Raw genomic sequence first — 27,119 nt, 5'->3', positions numbered from 1 at the left:
CAAGTCAGATAAGAATATGAAAAAAAGTCTACCTCTTAGAAGAAGTTGGATGATGCCTATGATTTGATTTTTTTTTTTTTTTTTAGGTTTCATTTATTTATGTAATCTCTACACCCGATGTGAGGCTCAAACTCACGACCCTGGTGCCCCTGGCTTGATTTTCTTTCTTTCTGTTTTTCGGCTGTAGGGAGGGCGGGGGGGGGGAGGGAGGGATTAGGTCGGAGGATGAGTTCGGGGGCGGGCGGAGGAGGAGTAGGGAGGGGAGGGGGATGGGTCGGGATTGATCTGACTCGGCCGAGCCAGTATACTGTTCTTCGGACTGTAGTCTTTTTGGCGTAGCTTTAGTCTTTTCTTCTTGTCTTCTTCCTCCTCGCGTATCTTGTTTTTCTTTCTTTTTCTTTCTTCTTTCTTTTCGTTCTTCTCTCCTCTCTTTTAAAAAGATTTTATTTATTTATTCATGAGAGACACACACACAGAGAATCATAGGCAGAGGGAGAAGGAGGCTCCCTTTGGGGAGCCTGATGCAGGACTGGATCCCAGGATCCCGGGATCACGACCTGAGCCGAAGATAGATGCTCAACCACTGAACCACCCAGGCGTCCCTGGTTTGATTTTCTTAACCAATGCATTTAAGCCTAATTCTGCCCTTATTTTGAAAGCTCAGGAGTTGTAGTCTTTGGAGGTGTCTTTTGGGCCTGGGGGTGGGTGGGGAGGAGGTGCACAGAACCGTCACACTCAGAAGAGGGCTATTAAAAGAGGCTGCAGAAACTCTGTCTCTGGGTATTAAAGCAGATATAAGACAGCATTTAGGCTGATGGATTTAAATTGAGGGGAGCTTCAGAACGCCTTTGGGGTAGGAGGACTGTTCTTTATTTCAAAAGCCCCAGAAACAATTGTAATTCAACCTGCTTCTCTAGTGTCGTCCCCATACCTGCTGCTCCCCAGGTCCAAGTGCCCCGTGGAGAACCACTGCTGGACCTGTTCTGGACACTTACAGCCTGAAATGAATCATCCTGTGAAGTTTCTCCCTGTATTATGACTCTAAAATCTTAACGTATCTATTTAACAGCTGTGCCTCATAGGAATCTCCTTGGCCTTCAAATGGGAGAACGGGGCTTTACCCTTTTTAAAAAATCTACTTAAGAGCATTACAGAACTGTGTGTATAGACTGCAGGCACTTCAGGAAGAAGCACAGGTTGCAAAGTCTGTCTTAACACCAAAGGAAGGTCATGTCCCCATTTCCAGGGCCAGGGCCTGCAATCTGCTTTGTCATTCACCAGTTTGCATTTTAAACCATATGTTTTGTGAGCAGTTAAATGTGATGGGTAACATAATTTTATATTTACAATTGCAATGAAAAAAAAAAGATGATATTTATTAGAGAGAGTACGATGCATGGCGGGGACAGATGGAGAGAGAGAAGCAGACCCCCTAGCTGAGCAGGGGGCGAGCAGGGGCTCAATCCTGGGACCCTGAGATCATGACCTGCGCTGGAGGCAGACGCTTAACCAAGGCGCTCCTTTACAATTGCACTTTTTATTGTTTTTTATTATTTTTATTTTTTTAAAGGTTGTATTTATTTATTCATGAGAGACACAGAGAGAGAGAGAGGCAGAGACACCGCAGAGGGAGAAGCAGACTCCACGCAGGGAGCCTGATGTGGGACTCTCCTGGGACTCCAGGATCACACCCTGAGCAGAAGGCAGGCGCTAAACTGCTCAGCCACCGAGGGATCCCCTACAATTGCACTTTTTAAAATGTTATTTTTACCAATCACTTTCAAAATCTGTAAGCACCACCCCTCACCAACCACCCTGGCCTGCCACCAGATGCCGCTCCTCAAAAAAAAAAAAGCCGTAACTCTGAAAGTGGCTTTTCCTTTTCTTCAGTTTGCCATTCAAAGCTTTCCATGGTCTGGCTCCAGTATGATCTTCCAAACTGCCCCGTCTCGTTCTCCTTATCACCCATGCACTGTTATGATAACTGCATAGGATTGTATCGTTAGGATGTTGGATGCACCTTAACTATTCCCAAGTGCTGAATATCTTCTGCTCCTTCTCTCTGAATTTTGCCAGGAAGGGTACAAGGAATCATCTAGACCAGCGGTTGTCAACCTTGGCCATCACTGGGATATGGGGTTATGGGGAGTGGAAGGGTGGGGGCTGGGGCATTTTTTTTTTCAGTTGAGATATAACATGCATATAGGAAAGGGCAAAAATCACACATGTACCACCTTTTACCTTTGGATGTATAAAACACCCTCATCAAGAAACAGAATGTTACCAACAACCCAGAAAGGCTGGGGTAAGGTGGCTTTAGAAAAATTCTCACTTGGAATCCAATCGTTTGAGATTCTTATTCCTAGATGTGAAATAAAGCCCAGGAATTTACATTTTTTAAGATTTTCCCCAGAAAAGTCTGGTTTCCCATGCACCACTGGATCTGGAGAGCATGAATCTACCAAAGGTTTTCAGATTGCCCCTCCTGTGTCACCCTGGGGGATGGCGATCAGACTTGCCTTCCCCTTCAATCAGAGGCCACCTGGGTCTCCAGTTTAAGAAAGGCCTTCATGGGATGCCTAGGTGGCTGGGAGGTTGAAAGCAGAGCCTTCAGCTCAGGGTGTGATCCTGGAGTCCCAGGATCAAGTTCCACATCGGGCTCCCCAAAGGGAGCCTGCTTCTCTCTCTGCCTGTGTCTACATCTCTGCCTCTGTGTCTCTCATAAATAAATAAAATCTGTAAAAAAAGAAAGAAAGAAGAAAGAAAGAAAGAAAGAGGAAAGAAAGAAAAGAAAAGAAAAGAAAAGAAAAGAAAAGAAAAGAAAAGAAAAGAAAAGAAAAGAAAAGAAAAGGCCTCTGTGGATGAAAACAACCCCTTATTCCACAATTCTGAAAACTACCTATGTTGGTCAGGTTCAGTTGAGGAAGTAGAACTACAAGGATGGATAATGATGGATCTGTATATGGATCTGTATATGGATCGATAACAAGTATTTGACCTTTCACAATAGTACTTGGGGGTTAAACAGCCCCTATAAGGCTGTTGTTTCTGTATTCGATGCTGGAGTGTTAAGTCTGTAGGGCTGCAGTTGGTGAGGAAAGACCTTGGTAGGCCAAGAACAATCTGAAACCCCATGAAGATGGATTAAAACTTGTGTTCTTGGGATATCTGGGAGGCTCAGTGGTTGAGCATCTGCTTTTGGCTCAGGGTATGATCCTGGAGTCGCAGGATCAAGTCCCACACTGGGCTCCTTGCATGGAACCTGCTTCTCCCTCTGCCTGTGTCTCTGCCTCTCTTTCTGTCTGTCATGAATAAATAAATAAAAATAGAAAAAAAATAAAACTTGTGTTCTTGCTGCCCTTGACCTCGATAGTATGGATATCCCCCAGAAGCCATGGAGCCAAGCACTTGCAGCTGGCCTGAGAGTCAGAGAAGTCGAATGGGGATCCAGGGAAAGGTGGAGCCATTGCAGGCCTGGCCGCTGCTACAGGCAATGGGGTGAGTCAGCAGGTAGGTAGGCGACAATGCACCCACTGCTTCCCTTCTGTCCTTCAGCTCTCCCAGGAATCCCTCTGTGGCCCAACCCAATTAGGAACCCTAGGACAGGGAATTCTGGGAGACGTAGTTCATCCTTACCAGGCCGACACCTGGCAAAGCCACCACTACCTGTCAGATCACTGGTTCCCAAGCTTGGCTGCACTCTGGGATCATGAGTGGTTTTAAAAGCACAGATACCAGGTCTTGCACCATGATTATCGGAAAGGTTCTCAGGTCACCCTAATGTATAGTCATAGCTAAGAACCACTGCCTGGCAACCTCAGGACTAGCCCCAACCCCAACCCCAACCCCAGGAGCTCAAGAAGATGAATTTTCTCTTTTTTGCCCCTAGAGGAGCATAAAAAAGATCTGGTTATTTTTTCGAAGGTTTTCTCACTATCTGCTTTCCTGCATTGGTCCGTCCTCTCTTCAAGAACCCTGCCACAACCTCCCGCAGCCCTCAGCACGCTGGCTGCCCCGTGGACCAAGCCGTCTGGTTATCTTCCTGTGCTCAGTAGATGGGAATACAGTGGGTAGACCCTGGGATCATCCTAGCACCAGGAAGCTCACAGTGAACTGAAGACTCGGAAGTTTTTGCTATTAAGCTTCTAAATATAGCATCTCCTCCCCCTAGGCATAGACGAATCAAATGATTATAATGCAGCAAAGTGGTCAGTGAGCACTTAACCAACGTACTACTAGCAAGAGCTGGTGAGAGGGCTTGTGGGTGGCGGGGGCCGCCCCTGCAGGGTCGTTCTCAAGGACAGGCTGCAAGAGATGGACAGCAGGAGCCTCTGCAGGAAAAAAGCCAGAAAAGAGGTGAGGGCCAGCAAGAGCTCAGGTGCAAGTTCCAGCACTGGCAGCGACAAGCTGAGGGGTCTCGGGCCATGTGTCCAAGGCTCAGTATCAGCCCCACTGCCCATCTGGGGTCACAGAGAGCATCAGAAGAGGGGGATGTGAAACAGCTCGGGGGAGGGAAGCAGGTCCAAGGGCACAGGCGTTGCTGTGTACCGGGAAGTAACTGTTGCAGGGAATGGTTATCTCGATGTGGATTAGGCCCATTGCTTTCTTTTTCCCACCCACAATGTGGTTGTTTCTAATGAGGCCTGCTCAACTGTGAGATTGACACAATTGATCAAAAATAAGTCTCTGGGATTTCCTTGGGGTTTCTATGATTTATGCTCCCTCTGTTCTCCCCATTTCGCAGCCAGGGGAAGCCTGCTGAGCCACCCCAGTGCATACTCCATAATTAAGTTGATAAGAACTTTCTGAGAAACAACAGCAGGAATCTTTCCTACCATCTCTGTGAGGCAAACCCGAAGGATCGGCAGTGCTCCAGGATGTTCAGTGGCCTATGTGTATTGTGTACGATTGTTTTCTGTGCCCAAGATGGATGTGAAGCTTCCTGAGGGCAAAGCTGACTCTGGATTCCCCTTTATTTGGATCTCGGGGCCTAGGACAGGGCAGCAGGAAGGATACTGGATGCAACGATCCAAAGTCCCAGGTTCCAGTCATAGCTTGGCTCCTCAAAAGTGACTAGGATATCCAGCTCGGACTCAGTTTCCTCCTCTCTAGAGTGGGCATCACCTACTTTAAGGGCTTCTGGGGTAGTACACATCAGACAGTGTGTGGGGAAAATGCTTCCATGATCCTGAGACGTGCTGTCCAACTGGGAGAAAATGTGGTAAGAGCTGGTACTTCTCAGCAACTAGGTACTGGCTGATTCTCTTGCCGAGGACAGGGAGGCACAGAAGCGGCTGACCCTGGGCTGCTGCTGAGGGAATGCCCAGGGATGGAGGTGAGGGGGAGGTGTCCCTGAGAACCCACCGTGTGACAGCAGTCACCTCCTCCCTGTCTCCTGCCCCTCTTGGGAGATCCCTGTGTGGTCTTCCTCACTGCAAGCTGGTTGTTGACCTGGTTCCCTGTTTATTCATTTATCTTCTTTTTTTTTCAAAAATTTTTTCCAACTCACTTTTTTTTTTTTCAAAGATTAGAGAGACTGAGTGAGCACAAGCAGGGGGAGCAGCCAAGGGAGAGGGAGAAGCAGGCTCCCCACTGAGCAGGGAGCCCTATGTGGGGCTTGATCAGATCATGACCTGACTGAGCCGAAGGCAGATGCTTCACCTACTAAGCCACCCAGACGCCCCTATTATTCATTTGCCTTCTTCATCCAGTGTTTCCTGAACACTCACTATGTGCCGAGCACTGTGCCAGGGTTGAGAACTGAATGGTGAGCAAAAACAGATGAGGTCCCCGCCCCTTCCTTCCCAAACAGGTTTGGACTCAGGCTTCTGCAACCAGAGAGAGTCAGACGACGAGCTGCATGCGGCCCCAGGGACAGATGGAAATGCTGTGTGTTAGTGGGATCCTAGAGTTAGCTGAAAAATATCGACACATTGAGGCCAGTGTAGTAAGAAGAAGAGAAAGAAGAAAAGGTAAGCTTCCACCAACTCCCTGTTGGGTTTTCCTTCCTGTGCCCTGACCTCAGGCTTCAAGATTCCTACTCTTTATGAAACTAGCTCTCACCTAACTAATTTGTGTTAAGCTCCACCTTGGTCAATGCCCTGGTGGAACTACACTTAATAGGGGTGAAAGCCTCAAGGCAAAGGAATGATGCCCCTGTTGGATGGAAAGATGTCAGAGGTCACCCTAAAATCACACCAGGAGGGTGCTTGCTTCAGGCCGGCATTTATTTCCAGGGACAATCAGGTAGAGAAAGTAGAGGTTCATGGCAGGGCCAAGTTCCCATAGCAAGCCTTTGTGGCCTTTCAAGACTTCCAAAGATCAGGGAGGAGGAAGAGAAGCAGAGGTTGTTGTCAAAGTCAGGGCTTTTGTTTAGGGAAGGTGGGTTTGCGGGTTATTCCATTACCAAAAGCAACTAACTAGATAATTAGCTACTTTAAAAAAAAAGGGAGAAGAGGAAGACCAGAGGATTTTCCGTAGCCAGAACCCAGAAAAACTCCACCACCAAGCTCGCAGTTCTGACCACGCTGCCAGACAACCCCACGGTGAACTTCCAGCTGGATTTATAATTTTCCTCTCAGTGAGAAAACGAAGACGTATTTTAAGACGAACCCCCCCCCCCGCCCCGCCCAAGCCAAATTCTGGAAAGACTGGAGGTAATATGAACCCCAAGTAGACTCATTAAAATAGAAGTTTCTAGTGTAAAATAAAGCACAGCCACTCAAAACCACACAAAACAATGGATTGCACCGGGGGAGGTGAGAAGACAAGTGCCCTAGCAAGCAGCGGGGTGAGGGAAGGGGGCTCTGCTGCCACCCCAGAGGCCCCTCCACGCACCCCTCCCAACTGCAGCCCACCCCCGGCCTCCAAAAGCAGCCCCACTCCTAACCTACACTCTTCAGTTCTTCATGTTTATTTATGGTTTCATCACCCAACTGTGTATCCTGAGACTCTACCGGCCACTCCTGTCCATGTTTTATTTTATTTTATTTATTTATTTATTTATTTATTTATTTATTTATTTATTTATTTCCATGCATATTTTAGATGTCCTTTATACGTCTTTCAAGTGACCATCAGTTCTCCCTCCATCTATGTCTTTTCCTTACAAATTGTCTGTTCAGGACTCAGGCCACCAAACCTGCCTTTTTTCCGCTGTCTGGATCGTGCCTCGGTGCACGCCAATGGGTCCAAATGCACTCATTCTTAATGTGAATAATCACCTGCTTGAGAAAACCCCCATATGCAAGGCATGTTCTTAAGGAGGGCACACCCCACCGTAATCACTTTCTCACAATAGAGGTAATGAGACAGTAGGAGAATGGGACCTGGGGAAGCTCTCTGTGGAACTAGTGATTTATGACAGTTTTTTTTTTTTTTTTAAACAATTGGAAGTGACTGGGGAATGCTTCTCTTTAATGCCTTTCAATATAGTTTGGAATGGGGTTTGACGTTGCGCTAGGCCCCAGGGCCCGGGATTGTATACTGTTAAGTTTTATCAAAGATGATTGCATAATAGGAGACTGGATGTAGCAAAACCCAAAGGAATCTAGACCACTAACCAGACTCACCAAATGTAATAAATATAAATGATAGATGAAGGGAAGATTAGATCTGGCTGTTTACTTATGGTTTGGAGCAAGAAAAGTTACACTTAAAAAGTTTTTCCCTTCTCCAATCTCAGCAGACAGTCCCACAAACATAATTATTAGCGTTTTCAAAAGGCTTTATCAAATATTGACTTAACAAAGAGCGCATCTACTTAATGGTGACCTCTAGGCCCCCCCAATAAGCCCAGGACCCTAAATTACATGCTACTGGGCAATGTCACCCCAAAACGGACAAAATAATGAGCAACGCTGTACGAGGAGACAAGATGCTTTGTAACACTTTCAATACATGTGGGGTGTTTTGATTTGCACAGGAAGAAAAAGCTCCAAAAATGATGGATACGATAAAAAATTCAAAATGTAAGGCACTCTCCAGACTCAATAGGCTCCTGACCCTAACCTTCAGATCTTTATTACAGCAGTAGGTGTATAAAGCCACGGAAAGGGTCTGAAAGACGTCGGAGGGGAATAAAAGAAATCAGGCAAAGGCCTGAAACGATCACATTCTGCTTCTCTGTTCGTATTTCTTTCCTTGATTCTCCCAGGGATTTTATTTGTGAAGGAAATCAGGATTGTATGTCCACCTCGCTGTTAACAGTGGGGAGAACGTGGGATGGGAAGGAGCAGGGAGGGAGGCGTGATTGGGAGAACTTAACACACATTGGATAGGCAGACTGATGTCTTTTGTGGGCTCAGGAGTTTTTCAAATCTGCTCTGCAGGATTGGGTTCCTGCTTTTAGGGTGTAGATGGTAAGAGAATTGCAATTTGGGAAGCTTTTTTTTTTTTTTTTTTTTTTTTAATAATGCTCTAGGGTATCGCCAATGATGACAACATGTGTGTTTAATACTCTAAAACCAGGACGCCTGGGTGGCTCAGTGGTTGAGCGTCTGCCTTCGGCTCAGGTCCTGGGATTGAGTCCTGCATCGGGCTCCCTGCAGGGAGCCTGCTTCTCCCTCTGCCTGTGTCTCTGCCTCTCTCTCTGTGTCTCTCATGAATAAATAAATAAAATAATAATAATAATAAAAACCCCACCAACTCTAAAACCAGGGGGGCCTGGGTGGCTCAGTTGGTTAAATGTCTGCTTTTGGTCATGGTCTCATGGGGCCTGGGATGGAGCCCCACATGGGGCTCTCTGCTCGGCGGAGAGCCTGCTTCTTCCTCTCCCTCTGCTGCTCCCCCTGCTTGGGCTCTCTCTCGCTCCCTGTCAAATAAGTAAATAAGATCTTTAAAAAAAACAAAAACAAAAACTCTAAAACCAAATTAATTTGAATTCGCTTTCTCTGAGAAGGCAAATACGATTCAGCAGCTTTCTTTTCTTAGTCTTAGTTCCCATCCTAGGCTACCTTTCTGAAACCTCTGATGCTCCTTGGAATTCCCTCCCGCCTGGGCTCTGCGATGCTTGTCTTCCCTGCTGCTTCCTGCTGCTCCTCGGGGGCCCATCTCAGGATCACTAGGAATTCCACAGAGTCCTTCCTGGAACCCTCTTCTTGTCCCTGTCCCAAAACCCATCATGGACTCCTAGCTTCTCAAGATTCCCAGCTTCAGCCTCTAGAAGCCACCGGGGGCATGACCGTCCGGAGGGGCAGGGTGAACTGGGACCCAGTAGGGATGTTGGAAGGGTAGACCAGAATTGGCAAGAGGGTTAAATCCACCACGGCTCCCGTGCTTCTGTTAGCTCCCTTCTCACGCTGGGCCGGGCTCAGTCTAAGCAGGTTATGTGCAGGAGGGCATGGAGTCTTCACACGGCCTCTCTGAGAAAGCTCCATTAGGTCCCATTTTCTAGATAAGACATTTCAGCCAGCAGAGGGCAGGAAGCAGGCAGAGCTGAACTGTGACCCCACTCCCCGCCCCGCTCTGAACCATCACGCCCTCGGTCTGAAGCAGGAGACCGTGTCCTCGTGTTTCTGGACATCAGAAAGACTCCAGAGCTTTGGGCCTTGTCCCTTCAGTGCACCTGGGGGGTGGGGGACACAGATCAGTAGTTAGCAGGTCCGGCTGTAGCCAGGAGCCCCCAATGACCACCCAGCTTGCCCAGGAGGCTCCACGACTGAAGGCAGGCACCAGGCCTTCGCTTTGTGCCTCCCACACCGCCCAGGCTGGGATGTCACGGGACTTCCAGGGGTGGTGCCGTTCATCCGTGGACCAGGGCCTGGGCATTCCTTCTTGGCAAACTGTGTGCATCAGTTCACAGGGAACCTTTCACTGACTAAACATTTTGAACCTAAGACTGTCAAAGAAGGTCCTGGCTCTGGGAGATGGGCCCCTGGGGAGCAGCAGGCAGCAGAGACACGCACGGAGCTGTCTTTACATGGGCAACACGCTCTTGAGCCATCGTGCCGGAGAGGCACTAGAGCAGGGGTTTCAAGCCCTCCCTGAGCCATTTTAAAGTCTTCTTGACTACCACCTCCTCACTTCATAGACCCCAGGTTCCACATCACCAACTATCACATGGAAATGAAATAACCTCCAATGGCCAATTTCAACATCCACCTTCACCCCCATGCTTTCCAAACCTGGCTGACAAAACTTAGATACTCCACTAGGGAAGGGGGGAAAAACTTAAAAACAGACTAGAAAAGACCACCAGTTATTTCATTCCCACGTGATAGTTGGCGATGTGTCTTTCTTACTCCTCAGGAGTCAGCCCTGAGATGGTTCAGCATGGGGGTTCAGGTTCAGCTGGGGCCACTCACTCCCAGGGCCTGCACACAGGCAGATCCCGCTGGATTAGGGCTGCATGGCGAAGCCTAAACCACCACGTTGGAGCCAAAGGTCCACGAGGACCATGTACTTAGCTGGGAGGATGTGTGTGCACGTGTTAGAGCAACTTACCCTGCCTTGATTCTTGTGGTAGAAAGTGGGATGTAGAGACCCAGAAAAAGCTCATAGCAGCAAAAGTGCCCTCAGATGGGTCTCACACCACAGGTTCCTGCCTACACATCCAGCCCCACTCCACCTCCTGGGGCACAGGGAGTTAAAACGAAATGACCCTGGAAACTGAAACCTAATTATCTATGGCAATTTAATAAATAACCAAGGTTTACTAGGCCTTATTAAAAATAGATGTTCAGTGTATTTTCTTATCTTCTGACGCTCATTTCTTCACTTGTCAGCACCTGCTGGTGGCAGCCAGAGTCATCTCCCCAATTTTGCTGTATGTGCAAATCAATTTGATTTCCCTCCTCCAAAAAAGATAAAAATCAGTAAAGTGATTAAGTTACAATTAAGGCATGTCATTGAAAGCACAGACATGTGACAAGGCTGAGGAGGACTTGTCCTGAGGTCACCAGTGACTTCTGAGTTGAAAGATTCTTTTTTTCTCCTTCTCCTTGCCTGCTCTACTGTATGAAATGTTGTGGTCAATCAACAAGCCTCCTCCTACTTCTTGAAATTCCCTCCTCTTTCGGCTTCCATTATACCATTCTTGTGCCAGGCTCCCCCCACTCCGGCTTTCACACTGGCTCCCTGTTAATCTGCCCATCCATCCATCCATCCATCCATCCATCCATCCATCCATCTGATTGCTAATGACAACACTGGAAAAAATGACAAAGCATATTTATGTCTGGTTTTACAGTCAAAATATGTTTATATATATTATTTCATTAATTTCTCGCTACAACCATGTGAAGTGGCTGTTGGTACCCCCATGTTACAGATGAGGAAACAGGCCCCAAGAGGACCTGTGACTTATTTATAGTAGCACAACCAGCAGGTGGCAGAGTCTGAACATGCATTCAGCTTTTCATCCCAGTAAGAATTCACAATGGCACTCTCCTACATACTGGTCAACCATAATTTCTCCACTAGTCTCAGTGTTCCGAGTTAAATGTCATGATCCAGTCAGTATATATTTATTGAGACAGTGCAAGGCTCTAGGGGATCAAAGACTGGGTCCCTGCTCTCCTGCAGTTTGTGGCCTAGTGAGGGAGATAAACATTAATCATATGTTCACACAACAAACATTTATTTTTGAGGTATAAGAAAGTGCTTACTTAGTTATGAAAATCAGAGAAGTCTTCCAGGAGGAAGTAATCATTAAGATGCGTTCTGAAGGATGAGTCAGAGTTAGCTTCGGGAAGAGGAGAAGAAGAAAAAGAAAATCATATACAGAGCAGGAAAAGCATGTGCAAGGGCCCGGTGGCGGGAAGACCCAATGTGCTGAAACGCTGAAGGTCGGCTTGATTGGCATATAGAGTGAAAGGGGACCTGGCACAGGATGTGGTTCAGACCATGCAAGACTTTATAGCCATGATAATGATTTACTTTTAGCTTAAAAGCAATGGCAAGCCACAAGTCAAGAGAATGATATGATTAACTTTGATTTTTGATTCTGACTTTTGTGTGCAGGATGGATTGTAGAGGAGCAAGAGTGGAAGCACGGAAAACGGCTGGAAGGCTTTTTGTACTTGTCCAGGTGAGAAGTGATGACAGCTTGGACCAAGGTGGTAGTGGTGGAAATGAAGAGAAGAATCCCACAGATGCCCCCTGCTCTGCTCAAGCCCATTCTCTCCCTAAACCCTGTCACCAGAGTGTGCTCACGAATTTGCAGTACATGGTAGCTTGTCCACATTGCGGGGCTCCACTGGGGTCTCCTCTTCCAGAAAGCCTTCTCCAGACAATGCCAGTCCTCCAAGATCTTTCAGTAGTTGTGTCTACCTTCTGCACTGTCCATTCTCACACCTGATTCTTCTCTATGGCTTGGCTGTTGTCTGGTCCATTCCTGGAGATGGCTTCATTTGTCTTGTTGTCTTGCTTTCTCCCTTTGGAAAGTAAATGCTTTGTTGGCATTTGCTGAATGGTATCAACAGGGCTCCTCTGGAAATTACATTTGTAAATGATTACTCACGCCAATTGCCTTATCTTTTTTTTTTTTTTTCTAAATTAAACCCTGGTTGCTTAAATCTGTCTTCATGATCTTGTTCTATCAAAACGTATGTCCCAATTTTTCTATAATTTCCTCTAAACTCTTTTCCACATTTCTCCTAGTAGGAAGTAGTTTCAGAGGGAACCGAGTGAGAGGGCGGGGTGGGGGCAGGAGTGTAATTAAACAGGAGCTGTCTGACCAGAATTCCTATACCTTTTAATGGGGTATTTGATTAATCCTTTCCAGAGGCACCATTATTCATGCCTTGATGGAATCTCATTTTACAGCCCTTAATACATGGACCCAATTTATCCACATCACATTGTATTCTAATACTTGTCATCCAAGTTATTAGCTATCTCCTTCTTAGTGTAAAATCATCAGCAAGTTTGATTAGCTTATTCCCTGGGGATGATAGGGAGATAAGAACAGACACAGTACAATATGACCACCAATGGCTCTGCATTCTCAAAAGAAGACCGCTAAACAGGATCCATTTATGCAGCTGGGGTGGCCAAAATAAGCATGCGCCCCCGTGGGAGGTCTCTGTGTGGGGCCCAGGAGCCACGGCCACAAAGGGCTGTCACTGTGCCCAGCAGTCCTGAGCCATCATCCCTAATGGGATCACTTTTATAAAAACGAGTGAGGCTCCCCCTCTTCTGCTTCCTAACATCCTCCCACCCCCACTGCCCCAAATATCCTTCCTGGGAGGCACAGCCCAGAGGCTCCCCTATATTCCAGGATGCTACATCTGCCTGGGATTGCTCTTCTTTGCCTACTGGGGACCTGGCAGGCCAGGTGACCCAGGCGATGCCAGGGCTATTGATTGCTCTTTCTCTAGCACAGCGATGGCTCTAAGCAGGAGCCCCTTCTTCCTCTTCTCTGGAACCAAACCTGAGCCTTGGGGCTCACTGGTGGCTTCAGTCTCTTTGCAAGCAAGGGAGCCCATGGCCTGAAGAGATTCGTGGCCCGCACAACCCCACAGAGTTTCTATGCCCTTGCCTCTACACAACCACCCTTCCTCAGACCCATCAGGTAAAACTCCCACAGCCTCCCCTGGAGTCCTTTTTAAAGCTCCCATCCTCCTTTCACCAAAGGCCCCATGTCACTTATTCCTGTGTTTTCCTGAGCCTGGCCAGAGGCGGATGAAAGGGGCTCACTCTGTGGTGGCACTCCTCCTTCAAGAGGTGGCATCTCATGTCTTTCCCCTTGAGTGGGGGCCAGACGTAGGCACTTGTTTCAGCCTTCTGACTTCCATTCTCTCTCAGCTTAGTGGCTCTGGCGAAAGTTAATTGCTATGTTGTGAGCAGCCCTGTGGAGAGGCCTAAGGTACTGAGAGAGAAACTGAGGCCTTCCACCTACAGCCAGGTGAGTGGACCATCTTGGAAGAGGGTCCTTCGGCCCCAGCCAAGCCTTCGGATGACAGTGGCTCAGACGACCGCTTGACTGCAACCCCATGACAAAGCCCAAGCCAGAGCCACCGAGCTACACCACTCCGGGCCTGTGACCCATGGAAACTTTACAAGTCAAGAAATATTTGTGGTTTTAAGCTGCCAGGGGCTGGGGCCATTTGTTACACAGTACTAGGTTACTGATACACTCTCACCACTTCAGAGGAAGTCTTGGTCCCCTCCTTCCCCCTCCAATCCCCTTCTCAGGTTTCACTTTGATCTCTTCTCTATGTTCAGGGGCTCTGGTGTCCCTCTGGTACTGACTTGTCACTGGCCTCTACTGAGTGTCCTCAGTAGGGGTTCTTGAGGACTCTTTCCTGAGAAGAGGGGGATGCACAGTGGGCGGGGAGCTTCCTGAGGCCTGGGTTTGGGAATTCTAGCTCTTTGCCTGCCATCCAAAGTGACTTAGGACAACTTTTTGCAGAGAGCAGCCTTCTTCAGGCCATGAAACTCCCTCCGTGTTTCCGAATCCCGTGGGCCTAATGACTTCAGTCAGGCCGACAGCCAGCATGAAAAGACTCTGCAAGGAACTTGCTCCCTTTTGTATTGTATGCTCATCTCCTGTACCCTCTTTGCTCATCTGCAGCCTCTGCAAAAGGTCATGTCTCGTTTCAACTTTGCAGTTAAGCGCCTCTGACACGAAGCAGGGATTCCAAAACTGGATGGAGATACAATCAGACTAGGTTGCAAGGTGTGACACCCTACTTCCCTATAGGCTGCGTCCTGTCAGCAGAGACCACAGTCAGGAAGAAGGTGGGGATCTGATTCTCACTTCTCTCATACTTTTTTTTTTTTAAGATTTTATTTATTTATTCATGAGAGAGAGAGAGAGAGAGAGAGGGGCAGAGACACAGGCAGAGGGAGAAGAAGGCTCCACGCAGGGAGCCCAACGTGGGACCTGATCCCGGGACTCCAGGATCACACCCTGGGCTGAAGGCAGGCACTAAACCACTGAGCCACCCAGAGATCCCACTTCCCTCAAACTTATACAAGGAACAAAATGTAGTTTTCAATAAAAAAAAAAAAAAATCAAGGTTGTTTTTCTATCTAATCATATCCTGGTAATATCTTAATCCATGGGGCAAGCAAGGTCAGACAACAGATGTCAATCTCTTAGAAGTCTTGAAACAGGTAAAACAAAAACAAAACAAAAACCAAACCAAACAACAACAATAACCAGTAAACCTAAGCAGTAGAATGGACCCCAAACCAGTGGTTCTCAAGCCAATGGCATCATCACCATCAGGAAGCTTGGTGAAAATGCACCTTCTCAGGCCCCACCCCAGACCCACCCTATCAGAAACTCTGAGGGTGGGGGGCCCAGCAATCTGTGTTTTAATAAGCCCTCTGAACAATCCTGATGCATGGCTAAAGGTTCAGTATCACTGACTTAAAGAATTAAACATCTAAATTATTCATTCCTTCATTCATAAGACATTGACTGAGTGCCTCTTTGCCAGACACTCTGGGGCAGTGAAGAGGAATTGCAAGGAACTCCTTCTGTGAGCAGTTCAGTCTTCCCTTCTCTTGCTTTATGACAAAGCTTGAAAAGAAAGCAGGAATTTGAAGACAGTAATCCAAGGAATGGAAATCATTCTTCATAACTCTTTTCAATGGACAAGAGGCACACCAAAATTGTTTTATTATTTTTTTCCCCAGGAGTGATCATACTCTCAAAATAGTAACTTTTCTAAAGTAAGTAAATGTGTGGGTTTAATATATCATGTACAGCTGGCTCAGCCTTTTAAGCTTAAAAAAAAAAAAGAAAGATGATGTGATTTCGCCATGAATGAAATCCAGAATTACCTTAAAGATTTACTTAGATTCGCACCTGTCTTTTGTGAACAAACTCTTCTGTCATTTCGTCCTCTTGATGAAGTAAGAGTTTCTGTAAGTCTAAATAAGTGACAACAGCTAAGACATACGGTGTGCTTCCTATGGCTAGGCTCGGGGACATTTCTACATTGCATCTTCTCCTGACCTTATAAAGTAGATGGAGCAAAGGCACACAGTTGATAGAGGAAGAACAGAGGCAGACCCATCCTTAACCTTGAGCCAATTATCTCTCTCGTGCTGTACTCCCAGCCGGGCTGGGTCATTTTGTTGCTCATTAAAACTACTGGTTAATTGGGAAAACATAAAAGGAAATACCACCCTCCCCTAGAAGATTTCTAGTATGAAACTGCTGGCCAAAGCTCAATTGGGGGGATTTATTTTTAAATGATAAAGGTCATGCTAGATTTCTTCTTCAGTACCATAGATAATTAGGAGCTGGCTACGAAGTCCTTATGGTGGCCCGTGAAGAATCTGGTCCACGTTCAATAGACCCAGCTTTGAGAAAATGCTCCACGTGTGCTCCTTTCTCAGGGCGCCTCAGTGATGCTCAATGACTCACTGTAATACTATCAGGGCAGATGATTTTCCTGCGGTTAGGGATGAACTTGAGTTAATCCAGCCAAGCCCAGATTCTCGTGACTGTGGGTGCCCGGTTAATCCGGCAGCCACGGGGATGAAGGGTGTGACCAATGGCCACAGATGACATCAAAGCTGCCTGGCAGGACCAGCAACACATTCAGACCTTGGCATGGGCACCAGGCCTGCCCTGGCTGGTGGAGTTCATCCGCCACACAGGACTATCCTTCACTTATGGAGTGTCACGGGTCTCCCATGTTTTGGATAGCAAGAGGCATCAAGAGGCCTCTTCTGCCTAGTGCGTCCTTGGGAATGACCTGGTGACTTTAGTTACAGGCCACAAAGAAAATCTACAGTCCACGTGGGCTGTGGAGAAGACTGTGTGGGTATCTTTCAAGTCATATACGGAGCATGGGACTTGAGGTGAACGGAAACGCATCCGTCCTTCCCATTGGCCTTCTGTCATCAATGCTTTGTAGAACACCAAGCCCTGCCCCCTCCTATTTCTAATTCAGGGGTGCTCGTTGGCTTCTGCTGAGACATTGATTTGATTAGTGGTATTCTGTGGAACCAGAGACATGAGAAGTTGAGCTCACAAACATATGATTCATTTCAGGATTCTGAAATGAGAAACACACCTATCAAAGGCACACTGGGGGCCGGGAGATTCTGAGAAAGCATTTCATGCATAGAAATGGGACATGCGATGAAAAAATTTGCTTATGGTGACAATCCTGAAGCCAGGGACCACCCCACCGTGCTCTCCATCCTCGTGGAGTGACGGCTCTACGGGACACTGCTGGGATTAGACGTTCCTGCGTTTGGACACCCATATGCCGCCTCATTTATCTACCTGTGACAGGGACAGTGCTGGAAGAGAATCAAAAGATGACAAATTGCTTCTGGTTTTAAAGGAGCTGTTCAGGCTGGGTGTACGCCCAGGGGGAACCAGGTTTTATGCCAGGAGCCATCACTTCATCCCGTCGTAAGGCCACATTTTGGCAAACACCAACCAGCAGATGATTGCTGTCTCCTTTCACCAGTGGATTTAAAGATGCTTGCTCTGAAAGTCTGAAATCCAGTCATTCTGAAGACAGTGTGCAGCAGAGAGCAGACCTGCCCACACACTGCAGCGAGGCAGGATGGCAGGCATGAGACAGGAGTTCCAGATGAGAGGGATTTTTCCCATGTTGAGGCAGGCAGATAACAGGGGAATGATTTTTGGAGGATTCCAGAGTAGACTTACAGTATCAGTGAATGACTCTGGGCAAGACAGACTTGTGTGAGACAAACAAACATAAATTTCTAGGATACCGGCCACTGGGATCTGCTTTTGTGAATACAACCAGCGGTCCAGCCAAGGCAGGCTATCATCTGGCTGTGACTCTTCTTTTTCTTTCCACTGATGCAGCTTCTCTGGGAATGATCATGTAATTCATGGTCAACACCCTCCATCCTCTGGAGGTGAACTGTCCTCAACCAATCCAAGTGTGTCCCTGCCATATGCCGGAATTTGCAAGGCTGGGGAAGCCCTCACGATGCTGGCATAGACAGATGCCCGGTGCTCTTCCAAGCGTCACACTCGTGTTCACTCTTCATTTTATTCTCCTGACAACTTCCGAGACAGGTACTAATTTCACCCTCATTTTGTAGATGAGGAAAGAGGCACAGAGAGCCTGAGTGATCGGTGGAAGGTCACCTGGCTGGAGAGGAGCAGAGCCACAAGCACAGTGAGACAGCATGGCCCCAGGGTCTGGCTTGTTCCTAACTTGTGCTGCTTCTCTAATACAATCTCTTTTAAACAGAGCAGCTGAACCCCACATGGACACTGGTCTGCCCAGGTCGTCTCCCTTTCCCTAGGCCCAACCCTCTGGAATTCAGAGCATGGCCAGAGCCGGAGCATAGAGCATGCAGTGTGAAAAGACAGAGGCTCATCTCCAATCCCCTATTTGCTTCTAATTTCAGGCCAGACGCTCAAACATTTATTTTGTGCTTGTTTGTTCTGAACACTCCACCACGTGGCCCCAGACTGCTTCATAGATGGTCTCTCTGTTCTCTCTCCTTAGACAAGCCCCTGGCCCTCTCCCTGAACACCTCTCCCGACTCTGGCAAGGCTCCCACTGCCAGTGACTGACGATCCCTGCCTCACCTCGTCGTACGTGGCAGCTAAAAACTCCTTCATCCACATGGCAGGGAGGCATATTTATAGCACAAGTCACATGCCAAGGTATTTTCAAGTTATTCATTTCTAATAATAACCTGAGAGCATAACCACCATGCCCATTCCACAGATGCACAAAGAGAGGCAGGAGGTCACAGCAAGGTTGCCAAGGAGTCCTAAACTGCCAAGGTCTCTTGAGCCACTTATAAACAATTCTCTCTCCAGGTGGCTTCCTCTCATCCTTCTGCTTAACAAACTTATCTGAGGCCTGGGAATGAGAGATGCTATCAAGATCAAATTGTATTGTATCTGTGTCTATAATCCAGCTCTCAGAATACTAACAAGCAACTCTGAGCTCAGCTTTCTGCCAAGCCCCATTCTCATTAGTAAGTTTACATGCATAAAACACATACTTGGAGTTTTTGGCTCGCACAATTCTCTCATCACCGGTTGTAACTAATCAGAATGCTGAGTGGATTTATTCTCCTGCGGAACACAACCAAACGCCTTCAGCGGCTGCTAAAATGACCGTAACTTTGTTCTGATGGAATCTTCTGGCCAGGAAATGAAAGGGTGGATCATAACCTATAAGCGAACTGAATAATATTCTTTCAGAATCAGAACAGTAAGACCGCTTTTCAAGTAGATATTACAGAAAGCTTGGATCCATGCAAAGCAGATACGAGAAAGCTAGAGGAGGGGCTGGCTGCCCGTAAGTCTGGAATTACAAATGGCAAAGGTGGGAAGTTGCATAAAGGTACACCTGCTTCCGATATTTTGCTGCTGCTGTGTGTTTTTTTTTCCTGAGGTCTCTGTCCATGGAGAATGCACTGAGGTCAGACTCAGAAGTCCTGAATACTGGTCCCAGTTCTGTCCCCATCAGTCAGTGACCTTAGGAAAGCCACTGAACTTCTTTGGGCATCCTGAAGTGGGAAGCCAGCACCTACTGGTCTACCTCACTGAGCTGCTACCACTGTGAGAATGAACAAGCTACTAGATAGTGCTCTGTAAACTGCCAGATGCTGTAGAAATTGAAGCTATTTCTAAAGATATGTGATCACCCTCAAAGGCCATAGTGAGAACAAAAGTCTCTAGTCTCTGTATTCAAAGGAATCATCTTAGTGAGATGCTGCTAAGTGGCTTTTGGCCATGGCCACTCCCAAATGGGCCTCAGGAAGGCAGTCTGTGCCACGGCATTCAAAAGGAGGCCAAGGGGCACTGTTTCAGTTGTTCACCCTCTCTACTCATGTTCTTCACCCTTGAGTCCTCTCGTCACCCAATGCAATGCTTGGCATAAACATGAGACAAATCCAAGAATGCCAGGCTAAGGATTTTAGGCCTTAGTGAACAAAATTCATCCCTGAGAAAGGAAATGGGCTGAAGGGAGAATTTCTGGAAGCCTGAGTCTAGGGTGACCAGCCGACTTGGACCCAAGGGACTTCTCAAGACCAGTTGGTTACTCTACCAAGCGTCATACTTACATATCCATTTTGTCTCCTCCCAGGTGACAGGGAAGAAAGTATCTGAACTAAGAGAGGTCTGGTGGAAGGCATGTGTGTCTCTGAGTTCCTAAAGAGTTGGATCCCTAGAGATTTAGAATCTTGACATTTTTTTCCCCCTTTTGTCCCTATTAGTTTCAATTTCCCTCGCTGACACCATCTTCTCTCTGTCAGGAATCCAACAGAATCACATCCCTTCTATTTTTCCCCGCATCAGATTATCACCTTTAAGATATTTCCCTGATCCCTGTCAGTGGCTTCTTGCCACTAGCTAAATCTACCAAACAACCAGAGGCATGTGGTGCAAAACAGCAGGACTTGCACCAGGGATCATCAGAAGTACCCTGTGCAGTATTCACCAGGACACACGTGCATTGCAGAACCGCTGTCCGGATCAAGGGCCAATGGGGGCCTAGAGCAGGGAAATTATACTCCGGGCTAGTGAGGAGTTGTGATCAGTGGGGATTTCCCCTTTAAAAACTTACAGCAAAAGCCTGCCTGAGACCATTCAATATTCATAAATGGAAGGCAGAGACGGTGTTTCTGTTCCGCCAAGAGCAATAGCTATTTATCACAGCAAATGACTGAAATCGTTGTACGTACGATGCTTTACTCAGTGCTGTAAATTATGGTATACAGAAGATTAAACTTGAGCCTAATGCTGCCCTTGAGCTTCAACAGCTGAGTCCTATAAATGGCTACCCGTTAAAAAGAGAGAATCTTTTTCCTGGTTACTATTTAAAAGTGTATCTCTATTAAAAGCTTGTCTTAAACATAAATTACAAGGAAACCTGCCCCTGGCCCCGGGCAGACTCCTTCTCGGGGCACTGACTCACAGAGTCACATCTAGATGACATAGTGACAGGCCTGAGACTTGAAGCATGTGCTGGGCCTCTGGGGGAAGGGCAGACAGAGGCCAGAAAGGTGAGAGGGACTCACGGTGTACAGAATGAGCACTCACTCTGGGCTCAGCTAGACCTTAAGGCTTTAAGGAGACCTTCAGCATTCAAATGATCCTCAACCCCAAACCACTTCAAAGAGAGCAGTTCTTCTTCTTCTGCTATTCGCTGTTCTGTGAGGTATCACGGAACCCTGACCTAGGGCTGAAGCCCCAATCTTCCTAGCTAAATTTTATTCTCCAAGCACTTGTTACTCAGATGTGGTCCACGGACCAAAAGCACCAGTGTTACCTGGAATGGCATCCGAAATACAGACACACTGAATGAGAATCTGCATTTTAGCAATTTAGTGTTTAGCAAACATTTGGGGGGGATTCATATGCACATTAAAGTTTGAGAAGAAGGATAAATAAGCACGGTGTCAGTAGCAAGGAGCCCCTTCATTTTCTCATTAAAAATCATTACACATGACAAACGGGATTTATGGGAATAGGTCCTAGCAGTAGGGCATAGAATTCTGAACTCTCTTTGTCCAGTCCTACTTCAGAACACTTTCAGGAACTTGACAAACAGATTTTTAAAACCTAGAAATGAATGTATCACTCTGAACTAGACAGATGTCCCAAAGCACCCCAGGGTGTAAAACAGTGAATTAGTAAGAAGTTCATGCTTTATAGATCAGTTGGGGTGCCTCTAATCCTCCTGTGAGTCTGTAGGCTGAGAATGCACGGCAATGATTGGGTCAGGATTTCAACTCTTTATTGGAATTACCAGTTGACTTTAAGTTAAGAGAAAAGTGTACAAAGGTTTCTGTGTTGTTGGAGAACACAGAAGTCCCGGATAACCATTGCCTTTATTAGAAAAAGAAATATTGTTCACTATGCACGTTAAAACTTAATGGCAATCACTACATAAATACATAAATTTTTATATACAAAAATATCATCTATCTATATAAATATATCTATATCTACATACAAATATTTATCTATGTATAAATAAAATCTATTCTGGACAAATTAGCAGAGAGAAAAATGGGAAGATTAAAAAAGCTTTGCTAATCTAATGGAAGATAGGAAAGAAGATCAAAGAGGCAAATAAAAAGCAAAGTAAGCAGAAACACAAATTAAAAGACAGAAATAAGTCCAAACATATAAAGTAACCATAATAAATGTAAATGGATAAAACTTACCTATTAAAAGACACTATCAGATTGGACTTTTACAAAGGCCAGCGACATACTGTTTACAAGAATGCTGCCTAAGACAAGATGACACAGAAAAGTTGAAAATAAGGGATTGGAAAGGGAAGAGGCAAACACATATTCACCAACAGAAAACTGGGTTGGAAAGTTAATCAGATGAAATAGGACCTAAGGGGAAGGTTAATGGGATGAAAACTCCACCACTATAAAGACATGTATTATACGCATCCAACAACACAGTCTTAAAACTGTAAATCAAAGGTTGTTCTGAGTTCCAGAAGAGACTGACACACTTAACACCCATCGTAGGAGACTTAAAACCCTTTTCTCAGAAATTACAGACCAAGCAGACCAAAATGGTGAGGATATACAAGATTCGAGCAACAAAATAAGGAAATACATGGAACCTTGCACACAAGAGATCAAACAAATTTTCTGATCACATGAGCCACACTTTTTAAAAAAATGGTCACGTGCTAACTAGTCACAAAGGAAATATCATTAAGTTATAAAATGGATAACTCAGAGCTAACATTCTCTGGCCATCATAAACTAAACCAGAAATCAAAAATAAAACAAACGGTCAGGCCTCCCTCAACTACTCTTTACATCGGAAAACTAAAACCACACTCCTAAATTACCAGTTGGTGGTTGTGTGATTTTTTTTTTTTTTCTTCTGTGTGTGGCCTAGTTGCTATGGGACCAGGTTAATTTACATGACATTGTCAGGGGCTATCACCAGAAACAGGAAACTCCCTAAGCCATGATAGCTTCATTATTTTGTGCTTTGAACTAAATTCTAAACCAAGGAGAAGGTGAAGTATCTGAGCCCCAGAAGAAAAGAGGGATGTGCCTGGGTTAATTATGACCCAGTGGTGTAACACTAGAAGCTGCTACTGGCACGTTCCCCAGGCTGTGCCCTGTTCACCACTCTATATACCTATCTCTTTCTGCTCACCAACGCAGGCTGGATAAGGAGACTGCCCTGGAGGTGCCATTGGCACCTGGGAAAAGGTGCTATTCACTAGACGTGGCATCTTACAAACGAATGGTGTCCTGGCATCGAGCAAACACTGCAGGTAACAGTTTGTAGGGGGTCTCCTGGTTGTTCTTTTACAGGGCCAAGCACTTCTGAAAAATGACCAGGGAAGGCTGCATAGGAGACACACAGGAAAAATACAGGTTCATTTATCCTGTGGGGAGGAAGCACTTCCCCCAAGGAATCCCTCAAAACAAAAACAAAACCAGACAGATGGTCCTTCCCCTGGACTGTGCTGCTGCCGACCCAATTCAATTCCAGGGCTGGTTGACTCATGAGACAAATATTAAAAGGAAAAACACCAAACGCTGGAAGAGGGATAGGATGCAGGGTCAGGGTGATGCGGACCAAATCGAATCAATGACAGGTCTGTAAGTTCTGTGGGTGGGTGGGAGTGGGAGGCAGAAAAATAGCAGATAAAAGAGAGGGGACATAGCTCTTCTGCTTGTGCCTGGCACACCTGCGGTAGTTAAAAGAGCCCAGGTGGTTTCCGGGCTCACAAACATTACAAGCCACAGAGCAGGGGCAACCTCACCACCTCTGGGCCTCTTGGCTGGTCCCTCGTGGCGGCAAACACCACCACCATCACCATGCCCCCCACCCTTTCAAAGAGTGGCTGAGGCAAAGGTTTGTCATCAGGGCAGAAGAATTTGGAAAGCACTGCCTCCTTAATCACACTGGTAACCCGACTCCTATGTACTTGGAGATGGTGCCACCACCACGATGACGCCCAGAGCTGACAGTGCGGCAGGTCCCCGAGCCAGGGTGTCATTGTGACCTTACTAATGTGGAGGGATCGGTACCCTCCTGATGAAGGTGGGCGCTTGCTTACGAGGGGGTAAAGTATGGGCTGGGGGCAGCCACTTGCGGAGCTGGGCAGGAACCACCAACACAACACAAGCGAAGCCGAATGCACCTCTGGAGAAGGCTCAGGGATTTGAAGAAATAAATCCTGGGGGAGAGAAGCAAAGCATTGGGGACACTAATCAACAAACAAAACACAGGGTCAATACGAAACCAAACGTTAGACCACTGTCTTCATTTATTGCCCCCCAGGTCCCATGCTGCCCCAGACCCATCTATTCCGCACGTGTCTGCGGCACTGTTTTCTAGAGGGCCTGGCTCTGTGCAAAAGCACAGGGCAGGTCCTACACAAGCTGCAGGAGGTCCTCGACCACAGGAAGCCACTAATTGCTAAGATGCCACATCAACTGAAAAGCACCTTTCTCCAGAGGAGGGAAAAAGATACAGGCCATAGTAAATGTGCGTATGAGGGAAGAAGGGCTTTGACTTAAAAAAAAAAAAAAAAAAAGAGGGCTTGGAAACTTCTTTATTTTTTTTCTCAAAAATTTTTTTTTTATTTTTAAAAGATTTTATTTACTCATTTGAGAGACAGCACGAGTGAGAGCATTAGCAGGGAGGAGAGGGAGAAGCAAGCTCCCCCCTGAGCAGGGAGCCCGATGCAGGACTCGATCCCAGGACCCCAGGATTATGACCTGAGTCGAAGGCAGAAGCTTAACCCACTGAGCTACCCAAGCACCCCAGAACCTTCTTTAAAGTCCTCAAGGCGAACCTTACATACGGGTTCCTTGTATGGGACATTCTGGGAGGTAACTCACTCTCAGTGACGCCAGCCAAGCACTAAGAATCAGCTTCTTGAGCGAGAACTCCAGAGGCCTTTCTAAAAGGACAACCGCTCAGCAGAGTTCCAGCTTAGACAGAAGCTGGGTTCCCGCATCAGGTTGTGAGGTGAAAGTTATGTACAATCACCACACCCTTGAACGCCCTTCTGTTCATAAAGCACAGTGCACATGGTTTGGGGATTGTGGGTTCTCTCTATGGCCAGTTTCTCTTCCAGGGTTGGACAAAAATCTCTGTTTCTCTGCTCCAATACCAGAATGCAGTCGGTTTGTGTCTGGGGTCACGTTACTGGAAACAAAGGTACATGATAATGATTATCCAGTGCCTGTGGTTGAATTCGGATAAATTAAGAGTGATGAGCCTCCACAGTGAAAGAGATGTTTTTGTGTTTTACCCCAAGACCTCAGAGCACTTTAATCCTTGAATCACTGCAGAGGGGAGCTGGGCGCCGTGCTCCCTGCGTGCGCACGTCCACCTGCAAGCTCTAGCTCTCGTCCACCTGCAAGCTCTAGCTCTCGGAGCACGGGTTCACTAGGCCAAGGAGGGAACGCTGTTTGGGAAATGCTGCTCTACTCACTGCTCAGGATGGGGAGAAGTGCAAAATGACCTTTTGAATCTGTGATGGCAACATTCTTGCGTCGGATTTAAAGAAGGTGATGACTGTTCCCCTAATTTTCCTTGGTTGATACAGCTCTGAGGAATGGAACAGTGCAGCCTGCATGGCGAGGACAAACGACTCAAGTGATGAGTCAGAAGCCGGGGGTCATGTTACAGTGTCAGTCCTCCAGAAATCAGCTGTGGTCAAGGATCAAAGCAGCAGCTTCGCAAGCGCTCAGCAAGGAAGGACATTCCCCCCCCCCCCCCTATGCCTCCTCTCCAACCTTATTGGGACAGAGCCGGTCATTCTCTTTCAAAAGAGTGGTATCTTCTAAATGAATATACTCATTTACATGTGGAATCTGGCTTCTTCACAAGTAGCAAGCCAATTTCCCCTCATTGTTTGCTTCCTCCCTCTTTTCTCATAAGATTCATTTTAAAAGAAGTACTCTGAGCATCAATTGTATGTCCAGCACTCATCATTAATGCAGGTAATACAAGGGTGAGCATGACGACAGGGCTCCTGGCTCCTTGAAACTCCTGGTCTGGTGCATGTGTGTGTGTGTGTGTGTGTGTGTGTGTGTGTAAGAGAGAGAGAGAGGGAGAGAGAAAGGGAGAGGGAGGAGAGAGACGGGATGGACAAGTCAACAAGCATTTGCAATAGCTATCACATATGCTAATGCTGGTGAAGTGGAGGGTGCCAAGAGCATACTGATTGGGGTGGGAGGAGTCCTTCCTTCTACCTGCCTGTGTAGCAAGTCAGGAAATGTACTCCGTACTGGGACTCAGGGATGCAGAAGGCTCAGCAGCTAGTGCTCACCGGTGCCCCCGCTGATGGTGATGGGTACCACAGAGCACAGGTATGCCGGGGGCAGAGGCGTGAGCTGACGATTTGGTTGGGTGGCAGCTGAGCTCAGCACAAATGCAGATAAAACACTTAGGGCATTGGCAGCCCAGAAAGAGGTCTATCAGTGATATAAACACAAAGTCACCTGCACTTGGAAAAAAAAATCTCAAGACACAACTGAGATGGCTATTGTCCAGGTCAGTAACAGCCGATGGTGACAAATCTAGCGGCTTCTTCTCTTTCTTGGCATTTGACCGGGTTGATGCAATGCTTCGACCTGTCTCAGCTTTCACGTCGTCACCCTCTGCTGCTTTTCCCGCCAGATCACTGGCCGTTCCCATGCTAACTAATCCCAAATGTTGACCTCTCTCTCTTCCAATTCAGCCCATCATCAAATTCTGTCAGTTCCATTTCCAGGAGGGACCTCAGAGTTATCCTTTCCTGTCTATCTGCATTCGTCCCTAGCAGGTTTCCCAGGCTCCAAGCAGCCAGAACAGTTGCCTAAAAATATCAACCAGATGATGTCTTTTCCTCACTCATTCCCCTCAGTGTCTTCTCACCACGTCCAGAAGAAAACTCAAACCTTGAACCCTGGCTCACAGGGCTCTACAGATCTGGTCCCCACCTACCTCTTCTGCTGGGACACCCTCATGCCAGCTCTTATGACTTGACTGTGTTTTTGTCTGTCATTTAACCTCCCAGAATGTAGGCTTCAAGAAAGCCATGACCTTGTTTGTGTTGTTCACCACCAGTCTGTGACACTAGAACAATGGCTGCCTGGGACAGGTAATCAGTAAATGTTTTTTAGATAAATGAATGAATCAAAGCCACATGACTCTGAAAAAGGGGACCCAAAAGTCTTAGCCTTCAAGAAACAGGCTTTGATGTGAA

General features: G+C 46.8%; 1 protein-coding gene across 7 annotated transcripts in view; it reads right to left on the bottom strand.

Moving 5' to 3' along the window:
- ATXN7L1 (ataxin 7 like 1) overlaps positions 1 to 27,119 on the bottom strand; it is a 245,328-nt gene that overhangs the window by 124,247 nt on the left and 93,962 nt on the right. The window contains exon 4 of one of the 7 annotated variants that reach the window (XM_038562735.1): positions 11,176 to 12,374. The exons of the other annotated variants lie outside the window; for them this stretch is intronic. Within the exon in view, the coding sequence (XP_038418663.1) occupies positions 12,289 to 12,374 (86 nt within the window). The 3' untranslated portion in view covers positions 11,176 to 12,288. Of the gene's footprint in view, positions 1 to 11,175; positions 12,375 to 27,119 lie in introns of those variants that run through there. 7 annotated transcript variants of the gene reach the window in all.

Source organism: Canis lupus, chromosome 18, assembly GCF_011100685.1.
Source record: "Canis lupus familiaris isolate Mischka breed German Shepherd chromosome 18, alternate assembly UU_Cfam_GSD_1.0, whole genome shotgun sequence".
NCBI lineage: Eukaryota > Metazoa > Chordata > Mammalia > Carnivora > Canidae > Canis > Canis lupus.
Note: the sequence above shows the minus strand (reverse complement) of the source record. Positions and strands in the feature narration are given on the sequence as shown.